The following is a 13644-nucleotide window of genomic DNA, read 5'->3' as shown; positions in this document are numbered from 1 at the left end:
CAGGCCAGCAGCACAGTTCAATTCCCGTCCCAGCTTCCCCAAACAGGCGCCGGAATGTGGCGAATAGGGGCTTTTCACAGTAACTTCATTTCAAGCCTACTTTTGAGAATAAGCGATTTTCATTTCATTTTCAGCAGCATGATCTGAGATCCTCCTCAAACTCAAGCACATATCCTGTGCGCGTGCGCAACAGTACCCCGCGAAGGGGGCGAGGGGCGGGGTTAAAAAACACCCCGCCCCGAGCTCTCTAGCCCCGCCCCCCGTTTGGTGAATGAGACTGGTGAATGCATGCGCCTGCGCGGGGGCCGCGTGATCTCATAGGCCGGCCGCCGCAGACGCGCCGCGGGCCGCGTCCAATCGCGGAGAGCCATGTAGCGCGAGACGTGGCGTCGCGTCGCCGGAGGGATGTGTGGGAGCGCCTGATTGGCCAGCGCGGCGGGCGACGGCCGGCTGGAAGCCATAAAAGCCCGGGCGCCGTCATGGCCGCGGAGGTTTGAGGCGAGGAAGTTGTGTCGAAGTGCGAGAAGGAAGAGGAGGAACAGAAGCCGCGGCTCCGGTGCTGGAGTGAGGGGGGCAGACAGACAGACAGACAGACAGACAGACAGACAGAGAAAGAGAGGGGGGAGGGCGGTCAACATCGATATGAGTGGAAATCAGATCAGAAAGGTCCGCATTTGGCCTCTGCTGCTCCTGGCGTTGGGGCTGAAGGCCATTTCAGGGGGTGAGTAACCCTTCCTCTGGGGAATCCGAGGCCAGGCCCAGCACCTGGCCCCTCCATTACCTGCGGTTGAGCTTCAGTGATCAGGGCCCTATCCCCTGAATTAATTGACCTGTCACTGGAGACTGGGCAGGGGGTGCTGCCAGTTAGGGTCTGGCAGATACACCTGTTTACCCCCCTCCCCCACAAGAACTCGCAATCATTATTATGGCTAATTGTGTTGCAGTTGGTTTTTTTCTACTGCATCTTTGCTTACTATTTATTATCCCACCACCACTGGTAGTATAGTGCAATATGTTGTTTGTAATCTTGCACTGCTGATCGAGACAGACCTCTTTGGATCCTGCCCATGGCACTTGACAGTCTTTTATTTGGAAAAGGTGCCTGATGGTTATAAGAGCTGCAGTTGGTTCACTGATGTGTGGCACAATGGTTAACACTGCTGCCTCGGTGCTAGGGACCTGGGTTTGATTTTGACCTTGGGTGATTGTGTGGAGTTAGCACTTTCTCTCCCCCCTGTCTGCGTGGGATTTCTCTGGGCGACCTGGTTTCTTCCCACCAGTCCAAAGAAAATGTGTGTGTATGTGGTGGGGAGTGCTATTTTGGCGGGTTGGTGCAGACCTGATGGGCTGGATGGTTTCCTTCTGCACTGTAGGTATTCTGTGACATCCGTGTCCCCCTCAACCTGCCTCTTGAAGCTGACCAGCTAGCACTCTGGTGAATCAATCATATAGGGGAAACGGGCCATGGTAATTTAATGCTGGTCTTGTCAGTGATGCCCACACCCTGAGAATGTTTAAAATGGCATTGCCATTTCAATTGGGTCTGCTTGAAACTTTGCAAATCAGAAAGGGCCCAGGATGCCATTGCTGGTCCTTAAGAACGCAAAGCAGCGCTCCGTGATCCTGAATTGCAATTGTGTAGATGCAGCAGAAACCACATTTTGCATTTTGAGTATCAAACTTGCTGATGAAGGAAATGAGTTAAAGCAATGTATTAGTGATAAGCTCACCCTCTCCCTTCATCTAAAGAATACCGAGTACAAAAGTTAATTTGGTGTTTTAATTTAACGTTGCCTCCCCTGCATCAATCATTCCATTTATTTTGAGGTTTTAAGGGGGGTGTTATCTTGGCTTTGTTTAGAAAATTATAGTGGCATGCTTTACGGTTATTTATAGTGTGACCAAAAACAGCTTTATCGCCAAACAAAATATCACATGCCATTATCTGCAAGTTTTACATCACAAACAGTTCTGTCTTGATGCCAACCTATCATTGCTCAAATTCTTTGCTTTACTAACTTTTATTTCAAAGTGAATTCACAGTACTATGAAATATCGCCATATGGAGGGCAGGATTCAGTGCAAATGCTTTTTGTTTCCTCTGACTTCTGGGAGATGCCCTTGGGGAATTGTTGATGTGCATCAAGAATTGAGTCATGGTGGATGTTGGTACCGGCCTTGTTGCAAAACCTTATTGATAAGAGGCATTAGTAGTCATAATTGTAAGCTCAGTATGTGTTGTTGATGATGTACCATAGGACACGTGCTAAGAGGCTGTCTTACCAAGCTACTGAGCCAAGAACTAGGGTCATCGTCTCAGAATAAGCGGGTGAATGAGAAATTTCTTAGAGTTCCGTGAAGCTTGGAAATTTTGTACCTGGGGGGGGGGGTGTAGATAGTCCAATATTCGTGGCTTAGATGGTTGAATTATTTTCTCAATGGTGGGAAAGGAGTTACGGTGAAAGTTCAACTATGGTCTTACTAAATGGCTGCGCAGGCTCGAGGAGCTACTTCTATTTCTTGTGTGGCTGAATAATTCTTCCTTCAGAACTGCTGGGAATGTGGTGTACAGGATTCCACTGTCTCTTATCCTCCATTTGAGGACTACATGCGAGGGGAGTCCTGTAAACATCTAGTTGGCAAGAGTTCCCTAGAGGGAGCAGTCAGCGTAACAGTTGGCAGATCCTACTCCAATGGCCATGATTTTAAATAAGTTGTTGTTGATCAGTAAGCCCTTGTGACATTGCCCTTGGAGATCTTGAGGTGACTGGCATTATGCATGTTGCCTTGTAAAGGGAACTGTTTACCTCACTAATTAGGAAATGTTGTGCTGATCACTGCTCGCAGAGAAGGATGCTGTGATGTACACTTGTCTAGAGTTTGGTACCGACCATGTTAGTTGCAGAGATTCAAAAATTACTGCTGAAGTTCCAGACTTTTCTGGTGGAAGGGTATGCTGTGAAGGGTGGTGACCAACACTGTTCACCATAATATGTTGTGAGCAGCCTGTTATGCTGGGATCCAAATCATTGCTGTCTAATGTCAAGTTGGTAACTGTCCTTTACTGCAGGACGTGCTTGAGGTGGCATGACGGTTAGCACTGCTGTCTCAGTGAAGGAAGCCAGGGATCCAGGTTTGATTCCGACCTTGGTTGACGGTGTGGAGTTTGCATGTTCTCCCCATGTCTGTGTGGATTTCCTCCAGCTTTTCCAGTTTCCTTGCACAGTACAAAGATGCGCAGGTTACATGGATTGGCCATTCTAAATTGCCCTTGGTGTCCAATGGTTGGAAGGGGTTAAAGGGTTATGTGGATAGAGTGGGGAAGTGGGCCTAGGTAGGGTGCTCTTTCAGAGGGTTGGTGCAAACTAGATGGGCTGAATGGTCCCCTTGTGTGTTGCAAGGATTCTATGGAAAACATGTTATATGGATTTATCCTTGGGTTGAAGTGAATCCATGATGACCTGCCAGACAATAGACGGGAGACAATTCTGGTGATCGACTATCAAACCAGTCGGGTTGCTGATTGACTAATCAAGGATGGCTCACTGATGATAATCGCTTATTGTCACAAGTAGGCTTCAATGAAGTTGCTGTGAAAAGCCCCCAGTCACCACATTCTGGCGCCTGTTCGGGGAGGCCGGTACAGGAATTGAACTCGTGCTGCTGGCCTTAGAACATAGAACATAGAACAGTACAGCACAGAACAGGCCCTTCGGCCCTCAATGTTGTGCCGAGCCATGATCACCCTACTCAAACCCACGTATCCACCCTATACCCGTAACCCAACAACTCCCCCTTAACCTTTTTCTAGGACACTACGGGCAATTTAGCATGGCCAATCCACCTAACCCGCACATCTTTGGACTGTGGGAGGAAACCGGAGCACCCGGAGGAAACCCACGCACACAGGGGGAGGACGTGCAGACTCCACACAGACAGTGACCCAGCCGGGAATCGAACCTGGGACCCTGGAGCTGTGAAGCATTTATGCTAACCACCATGCTACCCTGCTGCCCCAATGTTCTGCATTACAAGCCCACTGCTAAATCAGCCCCTATGGTGCTGGAAAAGGATGCCTGTTATTGTGGTAACATGGGAAAAGGATGCTTTTGAGTCTGCTTTGGGTAATCCTGCAGGTCAAAGCCTGTCAAAATGGGCTGGTCCTAGCTGGATGGACGTGTGGAATGAATCTCTAAAGGGTCATAGCGTGTACTTCATATTGAGTGAGTAGCAACTCTGTGGGTGGAAGTGGATTTCTCCCCCGTTGAAATGGATTTATGCAAATATGATGAATTTTGTTGCATATTAATGTCCACTACACAGAAGCCTCTTTCCTCACCTTGTCCTCTGAATTCTTTATCTCTGTCTCTGTTGCTTTACCTTTTCATTCCCCTTCCCTCCATTTCTGACTGACGGATTGTTTTTGCCATTTTTTTTCTGCCATGCTCCTGTACACTTTTGTACTCTACCTATGGGGTACTCTACCTACTGGTGTATAATTATCGGATCTGGCAGGATTGGAAATAGGACAGATACTGCAAAGTAATTTAGACTTAGAACAGTACAGCACAGAACAGGCCCTTCGGCCCTCAATGTTGTGCCGAGCAATGATCACCCTACTCAAACCCACGTATCCACCCTATACCCGTAACCCAACAACCCCTCCCCCTTAACCTTACTTTTTAGGACACTACGGTCAATTTAGCATGGCCAATCCACCTAACCCGCACATCTTTGGACTGTGGGAGGAAACCGGAGCACCCGGAGGAAACCCACGCACACATGGGGAGGACGTGCAGACTCCACACAGACAGTGACCCAGCCGGGAATCGAACCTAGGACCCTGGAGCTGTGAAGCATTTATGCTAACCACCATGCTACCATGCTGCCCCCTTGTAAAATTACTGTAAGGAAGTGTGAGAAGCTGGAGTTGAGAGCATGGAGTTCAAGCTTGCAAAGGCCGTTAATCGGCAATAAATACTCAGACTGCTAATTTCATAGAATTTACAGTGCAGAAGGAGGCCATTCAGCCCATCGAGTCCGCACCTGCTCTTGGAGCGAGCACCCCACCCAAGGTCCACACCTCCACCCTATCCCCGTAACCCAGCAACCCCACCCAACACTAAGGGCAATTTAGCATGGCAAATCCACCTAACCTGCACGTCTTTAGACTGTGGGAGGAAACAAGAGCGCCCGGAGGAAGTCCACGCGCACACGGGGAGGATGTGCAGACTCCTCACAGACAGTGACCCAAGCCGGGAATCGAACCTGGGACACTGGCGCTGTGAAGCAATTGTGCTAACCACTATGCTGCTGTGCTGCCCATAATAAATTAGTGTGAAAATGTTAACTTGGTGTTAGTTATAGTTGGTGGGAATCTTTCTGTTTTACTTGTTTTTAGTAATTGTGTGATCTATTGTCTTGCTGCAGAAGGAGCACTGTTATTGCTGTACAATATTTGCAATTTGGCTGAGGGTTATGTATTTGGTAATCATTGAGTAGGAGGTAAATATTATATTTTAATTTGACAGCTCACCTTGAAGGGGAATTTTTGTTTTGTGTGGCTGGTTTTTATAAACCAGAGGACCAGGTACTGCTTTCTGTGGAACTTAATCGCCTAGACAAGAGTTGTGTGGAGTTTAAATGTACTGTTTCCTTTGTCATTTCAATACAGTATGTAAAGATTCTGACAGAATAATTCCTTCCTTTAGTGAATGAGAAGACCCCACTCCCACACATTAAAGATTGTTTCTTTCAGCTGAAGATCTCCTTATCCAGTTCCTTGTGGGCTCTTTACATGTACAGCACAAAACAATTTCCTAATTGGTTCACGTCAATTCCTATACATCACCAAGCTTTCTCTGCAACTTTTATATTTGTATAATCTTCTGTTCCTTCCTCGTTTGCCTAACTTCCCCTTAAAAGTATCTGTTAAATTTGCATCAACTACTTGTTGGAGGAAAATCCACTCTGGGTAAACTTTCTTCTTAATTTCCTATTGGATTTATTAATGATTGAGTCTTTTATATTTGTAGCCTTTATATTTAGAACCCTTAACTTGGTCTCCGCAACAAGTGGAAACATCATCTTTCCCTGTCAAAGCCTCCCAGAATGTGAAACATCTCTACTGGATCTAAATTCTGACTTGTAGCATCTGTCAATGTTTAAATGCTCCCAGACAAATCTATATTTCTAACTGATCGAAAAATATTTAAATGCAATGGCAGGCCACCTCCAAACCCGCAGAATACGCCACAGTGGGGGGAATCCTGCCCATTATATGTGACTTATTCAGCCATATATTCTACTTTCCTAATCAGACTAATTGCCAGGTTGAGAACAGGAATATAATCAGTCATGCAACTTTCATTTACATGTTCCTATGTAATGTTTGTTTTCCATAACGTGACGAGCCTTTCTAGAAGATGAATGACTTCCTGGGTAGACAGAAAAAAGTTCTGTGCTGCAGTTAAACATCTCAACACAAATAATTGAACCGTCTATATAATGCTCATCATATTTTTAGAAATGTTTCACATTTTTAAATGAATGGCCAATACTTCTGCCAGAAATTGTTTTTTTTTGGTTATTCTGAGATGGTAATAGTTTTCTGGGACATGTTTAAGTGTGGCTTTACAGTGTGATTGCTTTGATTAAAATTATGACTGTTTAGTTTGTGTAATTGTAAAGGTATCATTACCCTGGCCAATGACATTTTCACTTTTGCTACTTCCACAGAGATGCACGAAATTGACAGTGAATCACTGGAGTCGAAGGTAATCTTTCATGTTGCAACCAATCACCAAAAAAATTGCAGAGGGGCACTATTCATGTAGAACCTTGTGGCCTTACTGGAGCGCCAGAAATGGGAGCTTTGCAAGTGCTGTTTCCAAACTTGTTTGTTGTTTTATAGCCACTGATAAATATAGTGAAGTATTTGGATGAAACGCAAAGAGTGGCAAGATTGTGGAAGGGGCTACCTTAAGGAGTAGTTGAGACAAAAAATATAGATGCATTTAAACAACCTACATAAGAACACAGTGGAAAAAGGAGTAGACAAATATGTCAATAGTGTTACATAGTGGTTAGACAAGGTACACATGGAGCATAAGTGCCAACATAGGTTGAGTTGAATGGTTTGTTTCTACACCATAAATTGATCCTGATCATCTATCAGACTTTTGTCAGTGATGCCTTGAAGCTTTGATGTTTCAGATTTGTGTGAGGTCACTTCCTCTGCTGGCAAATCTAATATTCAACACTCTATTTTCTCACTTTAGCTTAATTTCTAATGCATTTGAAAGTGTTTTGTGCCATTTCCAGTTGAGACATGCAGCAGTTGGAATCTTTAGATATGTATCTTTAGATATTCATGTGTTTTTGTTTTCCTCTCTGGAGCGAGCGCTTCTGTTCCTGGCAAAAAAAAAAAAGAATTGCATGTGAGATGGAGATGTATGTTTGCCATATTAATTTGAATTTTACTTTTTGTTTGTATGTGATCTTTTAGACAGATGAACAAAAGGAAGAACATTCTTCTGAAGCTCGTGTAGTTGCTGGGCAGATCATAGACTCCAAAGAAGATCTCTGGGAAGGTAAAGGTGAAGAACACCAGCATACTACTGCTGATGAAGAAAGTCCAGCCACTGACTATGTGGACGATGTTAAAGGTAAGAGTGAAAATCATTTATTTAGCCAGCCTTCAAAGTGATCAACTGGAAGCAACTTTTAATAGCGCCTCAACTCCAAGTGGCTCCTCTGTGATCGAGAGTGACAAAAAGATTGACGTGGTGTCAAACTAAGCCATAGGATGAAAGCACAAGTTGAGGGGAGGATTAACTCCAATGTCAAAGGAATCCCTGTTGATATGTGAATATCTACAAATCATGTTTTAACTGGAAATTATTAAATTGATTATTAGCTATTTATAGATTAACTTTCTGAGAATTCAATTTTCAAGTCCAGTGAAATACAGTAAAGTATGAAATGCTGAAAATAACTCAATTACAAATGAGGTTGTGATTTACAGGCTTTAGCAATTCTATAATTATGCTAATAATAGATTTACTTCTAGTGGCTTTGTAAACATATTTTTTTTTGTTTCTCTCCCATATTGTACTTGTCTTGTTTGCTTGCCAAGTAAAAAAAAAAATTGCTGCTGCTGGTTGCAGCTTGTATTGGGCAACATCTGAAACTTTTGCATCTAAAAATAGCATAGTTGATCATATCAATCATAACTGTTGTGGGACTATGTCAGTGCTGGTTTACGCAGGTGTTTTTTTTCCCTTTCTCTTACCCCCCCACCAACCCATGATCATATTGTGCCACGTGTACAAAGAAAACAGTTTTTTGTTGTGTATTGCAAAGGTCTGAGAGGAAAGGCAGAAAATAAATTTAGTTTACTCGTGTCAGGGTATGTTTCCCAAACGTTAAATCAAATCAGTTAAACTTAAAATTTTAAAACGAATAATTTGTGAGGTGCTTATCTAGTGAAGGGAAGTGTCAGCAGCTGGCCAAGTGCCAATATTTATTTATGAAAGGAGCATTTTGTATCATGTTCTTGTGTAGCTGCAAAGTCTCTGAAGTCTTGGCTTAAAGTCGTGGAAAAGCTGAAATAAGGTGTAACCAGCTGAGAATTGAGTGAGACTTCACCTATGCTTTAGACTTAGACTTTGTGGGTGTGATGGTGTGATTCTCCGAGCCCCGCTCCGGACAATCGCTGCAACCACGCCACCCTGATGCCGCCGCGCGATTCTCTGAGGTGCGGAGAATTTGCGCCGGCGCGTTTGACGCAGCGCCGGCTGCTGTACGCGGCGGGGCTGCCGATTCTCCGGCCTGGATGGGCCGCTCGGTAAAAGCAGAGTCCCCCGGCTCCGTCCACACCTTGTCGCTGCAGGCAGGAACTCTGCGCGAAGGGTCAGGGGCGGCCTGAGGTGGGGTGGGGGGGGGCTCTGTCTCAGGGGAGGGCCTCTGATGGGGACTGGCCACAGCGGGCCAGCCTCTCCCCCCCCCCCCCCCCCCGGCCTATTTTGTTGCACGGCCGGCCCCTGAACTCCCATGCCATGTTGCGCCGGGGCCGACGCGCTGAAGAAGCCCCCGCGCATGCGCGGGTTGGCGCGGCCCAACTGCGCATGCGGGGGTTGGCTTGCCGCTCCAGCGTCGAATCGCTACTTTGTGAAAAGCGACGGCGTTCACGATGACGCGGACACTTAGTCCCGCGATTGGTGAATCCGCCCTGTATTTCTTGGTGTATTTATGCAACGGCATATATAGGCTCAAAGTTGTGGGGCGCGATATACTGGCCTCGTCGCATCCAACTTGGTGTCACGACAAGGCTGTTGAAATTTGCGAATGGCCTCTGTCTCAAGATTCGCAACGCTCGAGACGTCACGCAAGATTCGGCCGAACCTTGCAAGGCATAGTGATCTGGATCTCGCTCATGTTGGGCGAGATCCAGGTCAGCATATTTAAATCTTGCCTGCCATATTCTCCCAGTGCCAGAGAACTAATGGCCTCCCCAGCAAAGGGGGGGGGGGGTGGTCTCCCTGGTCGGGGTCTCCCTGGTCACTGATCCCTGATCCCAGTGTGGTCTGAGGTCTGAGACAGGGCAGGGTGGCAGCATAGCTCTCTCTGCCAGCCCGACACCATGGCACTGCCATGCTGGCTGGAGCACTGAGTGACAGTGCCAAGGGGGTTTGAAGGTGGGGCGTGAAGGTGGATACAAAGGGGCCTCATAAAGAGAGGCAGTTCTGAAAGGAGGGGGGGTGGGTAGGCCTGAAAAGGGATGAGTGCACTCCAGCCCAAAGCGGGGTGTCCTCACCTGGGGGTGTGGGGTAATGGCCATGTGTGTAGAGGGTGACATTGTCCGTGGGTGGGGGCCCCAGAGCTCAGTTGGAGATCGGGTGTTGCTCGTTTTACTGGAGTGTGATTAACACACCTCCGTTTAAAGGCCGTGTGCTTAACACTACTATGGCTCTGTATGTGTAATTATGCTCGGAGTCGCCAGGTGTCGTATTGAGACACCGTCACAAGTATATCAAGGTCAGGTTCAAAGTAATAAATCCATACACGATTAGTAAGTCCAAATGATTGGTGTTTATTATAACAAATATAATAAATACTCATGCATACGCTAAAGAGACTAACTTACTTCTAATACTAAACAACTAAATACTTATCTAGACAGGAACAGGCAAGGTCAGGGACCAAGGCCTTCGTCCCGTTCTTGGTCTGTAACTTTCTGATCGGCAGAGTTGTCAAGAGCTAGCAAGGTCTGGATCACGTAGCGATTGTTGTGTTGGCACTTACAGTTCGATGGCTGATGCTCAACGGCCGGTGATGAAACTGGAGTCAGGATGCGATGCAACAGATCTGGGCCTGAGTCTGGAAGCAACAGACCGAGTCATGTGCTTGACCTTCCTTTTATAGGTCCCAGGAGGTTCAGGCTCCCTTGGGGTGGTTCCTTCATCTATTGGGTCTTTCCCAATCGATATCTTTCAAACTCTCCAATCCTAGGTTCGTTTCTCGATGTTTGGGGCGGTCCCTACGGCTCTTTGTTTTGGTTGCTTTGGCGCCATTCTGTCTGGGCATTGTTGCACGTTTTACTATGAGTGTAAAACGCGTTTATTGGAGTGTATTAACACGCCTCCGTAAGGTCGTGTGCTTAACACTACTAGGCTCTGTCTTATGTATTTTTCAGCTCGGGAGTCGCCAGGTGCCGTATCTAGACACCTCACAAATATTCCAAGGTCAGGTTCAAAGTAATAAAGACGATACACCGATTAGTGAGTTCTAAACGAATTGTATTTATTATGACAAATAATAAATACCCATGCACACACTACGAGACTAAGCTATGACTAAACTAAATGATCAGTATACTTAACTAAGTGGGAACCGGCAAGATCAGGGAGCAAGGCCTTCCTTCTGATCTTGGGGCTGCACCTTCAGAGGGTATGCTGGTCGTCAGGGTCTATCGGTAGCTGGTTCGCGTAGCGAGCGTCGTGTATTACTCGCGGTTCAGCGGCTGGTGCTCAACGGCTGGAGTCAGGAGTCAAGTTCAGGATCACAGGTAGCCGGAGCACAAAACAGACCGGACAACACGAGGTCCCTGTCTTTTATAGGGATCCCAATGTCCGTGCCTTTTTGGGGCGGGCTTTAACCTTTGGTTATCTATTGGGTCAATTCCTCATCGATACTGTTTGAATTCCCCAATGCGAGGGGGTCTCCGTGATGGGGGGGGCGTTTCTTATGCCCTTTTGTTTGGAGGTTTCTGGTGCCTCGATGTCTGGGCCTTGGTTCAAATGTGTCCATTCAGAGTCAAATGTTTCTATTGTGTGGGTGTTCAGGTCTGATTGCCTCATTAGTATGCAAAGCGTTTTGCCATTTGCACCTAACTAAGGTCTTCTCACCTGAGCCCAAACTGGTTTCTGCTACTTGCAGAATGCAAAATGCTCTCTTTGCAGACGGCTGTTTTGGCTAAACTGCCTTTTTCCCTGCAGTCTTAGCGCTTGGCTTACTTTGCAGCTCAGCGTCCATTTTAGGTGGCTACAGCATCTATGGAAAAGTATCCATCGATACTTAAATGTTTCTATTGTACCTGGGCCTGGGTCGGGATCACCTCATTAATATGAAGATCTGTTTCCCATTTGCACCTTTGGCTGAAACTCTGCAACTCTTTGGAAACTGGTTTCTGTACGTGCAAAATGCAAAACAGTCTTTTGCAAGCTGTGTGTCCTCACTATGACTGTTTTTCCCTGTGTTCCTTGCGGTTCTCCATTTTGTAGCCCAGTGTCCATCTTAGATGGCTACAGGGGCATCCTTTTAAAATGGCAGCCCGATCTGGGTCTGGTGCCCGAGTTCAGCTCCCCATTGCTTAGGTGTGGGCTTGCCCAGGGAGAAACTTCACAAGGCCCAAAACTTCACAAGGCCCCAAAAAATTAGTATTGTTAAATACAGGTGTGGATTTCACCCAAAAAGCCAACGGGAAACACCCCGCCAAACTCACCCAAAATGACACTAGAAATATTTTGGTTGAAATCTGCCTGATGTGTCACATGACTGTTTATATTGACCAAAGAATCTTAAGTTGTACATATTGTCACAAGTAGACTTGCATTGCAATGAAGTTACTGTGAAAGGCCCCTCGACGCCACACTCTGGCGCCTGTTGGGTACACGGGGAGAATTCAGAATTCCCAAATTACCTAACAGCACGTCTTTCGGACTAGTGGGAGGAAACCGGAGCACCTGGAGAAAACCCACACAGACACTGGGAGACCGTGCAGACTCTGCACCGACAGTGACTCAGCCGGGAATCAAACCTGGAACCCTGGCGCTGTGAAGCCACAGGGCTAACCACAGTGCTGCCTCGCTGCCCACAGATGTTATAAAGCATGAAATAATGCATGCCTATGAGAACACTGTACTATTTCAACTAGCAAGGTGTGACTGTATTTGATATCTTTCCTCCATGTAGGGGAGCCGATTCATAGGAACAAAGTGTCATAGCGTGCGGGCTTAGCCATGTGTTTCCTGGCGCTTGCTGTGCTGGGAAACTCACGGCTATTCAATGCAACTTGTGTTGTATAAGGAGCCTGAATGGAGAACGTGTAGTCGAGGCTGCACATAACCCCGTTCGCCAGAACTCCCCAGTGTAGTGACATCAGGACGCTTGTAATCTAATCAGCAGCTCAGCTTTTTATACAACATCTAAGGATCTGGCTTGTTAGTTCCAAGATTGCATGTGTAATAAAAGGATTCTGTTGCGTTCCTTGACTTCGTGGGCAGCATGGTAGCATAGTGGTTAGCACTGTGGCTTCACAGCGCCAGGGTCCCAGGTTCAATTCCCTGATGGGTCACTGTACGGAGTCTGCACGTTCTCCGTGTCTGCATGGGTTTCCTCTGGGTGCTGCGGTTTGCTCCCACAGTCCATAGATATGCAGGTTAGGTGGATTGGGAATGCTAAATTGCCCTTCGTGTCCAAAAGAGGTTAGGAGGGGTTATTGGGTTCAGGGGATAGGGTGGAAGTGAGGGCTTAAGTGGGTCGGTGCAGACTCGATGGACCGAATGGCCTCCTTCTCTACTCTATGTTCTATGAGATTTTATTTTCTGGTTTAAATTAAAATGCATATTTATTTTATGATTTCAGATCAAACAGCAATTGGTGGCACTGCTGATGGTGAACCCTGCATATTTCCTTTCCTATTTATGGACCAGGAATATTTTATCTGCACTACTGATGGACGTGATGATGACCGATTCTGGTGTGCAACAACCTACAACTACATTCAGGACCACAAGTGGGGATTTTGTGAAAGTGAGGATTTTGTGAAAGTGCAGTTCACACAGCAGGGCATTTATATACAAGAATTATGAACTGTGGTTGGAAAATCTGAATATATTACATGCTGGACTTTTTAAAGAGGTTTTAAATTCTGGAATCTGGAGAAACTGGGAACTTGCTCTGCTTTGTTGCAGATCGGTGCGCTGTTTTATGGCACAAAACTCACTCAACTAATTTTAATAGATTTTTGATCTTGGAATCGGAATTCCTACAGTGCAGAAGGAGGTCATTCAGCCCATCTAGACTGCACTGACCCTCTGAAAGAACATCCTACCTTGGCCCACTCCCCCACCCTATCCCTGT

General features: G+C 46.3%; 1 protein-coding gene across 1 annotated transcript in view; it reads left to right on the top strand.

Annotated features, from left to right (window-relative positions):
* The first annotated feature begins 438 nt into the window (after nt 1-438).
* Nucleotides 439-13644, top strand: part of sel1l (SEL1L adaptor subunit of ERAD E3 ubiquitin ligase) — a 53600-nt gene continuing 40394 nt past the window's right edge. The window contains exons 1-5 of the mRNA XM_038774707.1: nt 439-569; nt 620-721; nt 6739-6776; nt 7508-7667; nt 13147-13314. Of these exons, the coding sequence (XP_038630635.1) occupies nt 643-721; nt 6739-6776; nt 7508-7667; nt 13147-13314 (445 nt within the window). The 5' untranslated portion in view covers nt 439-569; nt 620-642. The remainder of the gene's footprint in view (nt 570-619; nt 722-6738; nt 6777-7507; nt 7668-13146; nt 13315-13644) is intronic.

Source organism: Scyliorhinus canicula, chromosome 2, assembly GCF_902713615.1.
Source record: "Scyliorhinus canicula chromosome 2, sScyCan1.1, whole genome shotgun sequence".
NCBI lineage: Eukaryota > Metazoa > Chordata > Chondrichthyes > Carcharhiniformes > Scyliorhinidae > Scyliorhinus > Scyliorhinus canicula.
Note: the sequence above shows the minus strand (reverse complement) of the source record. Positions and strands in the feature narration are given on the sequence as shown.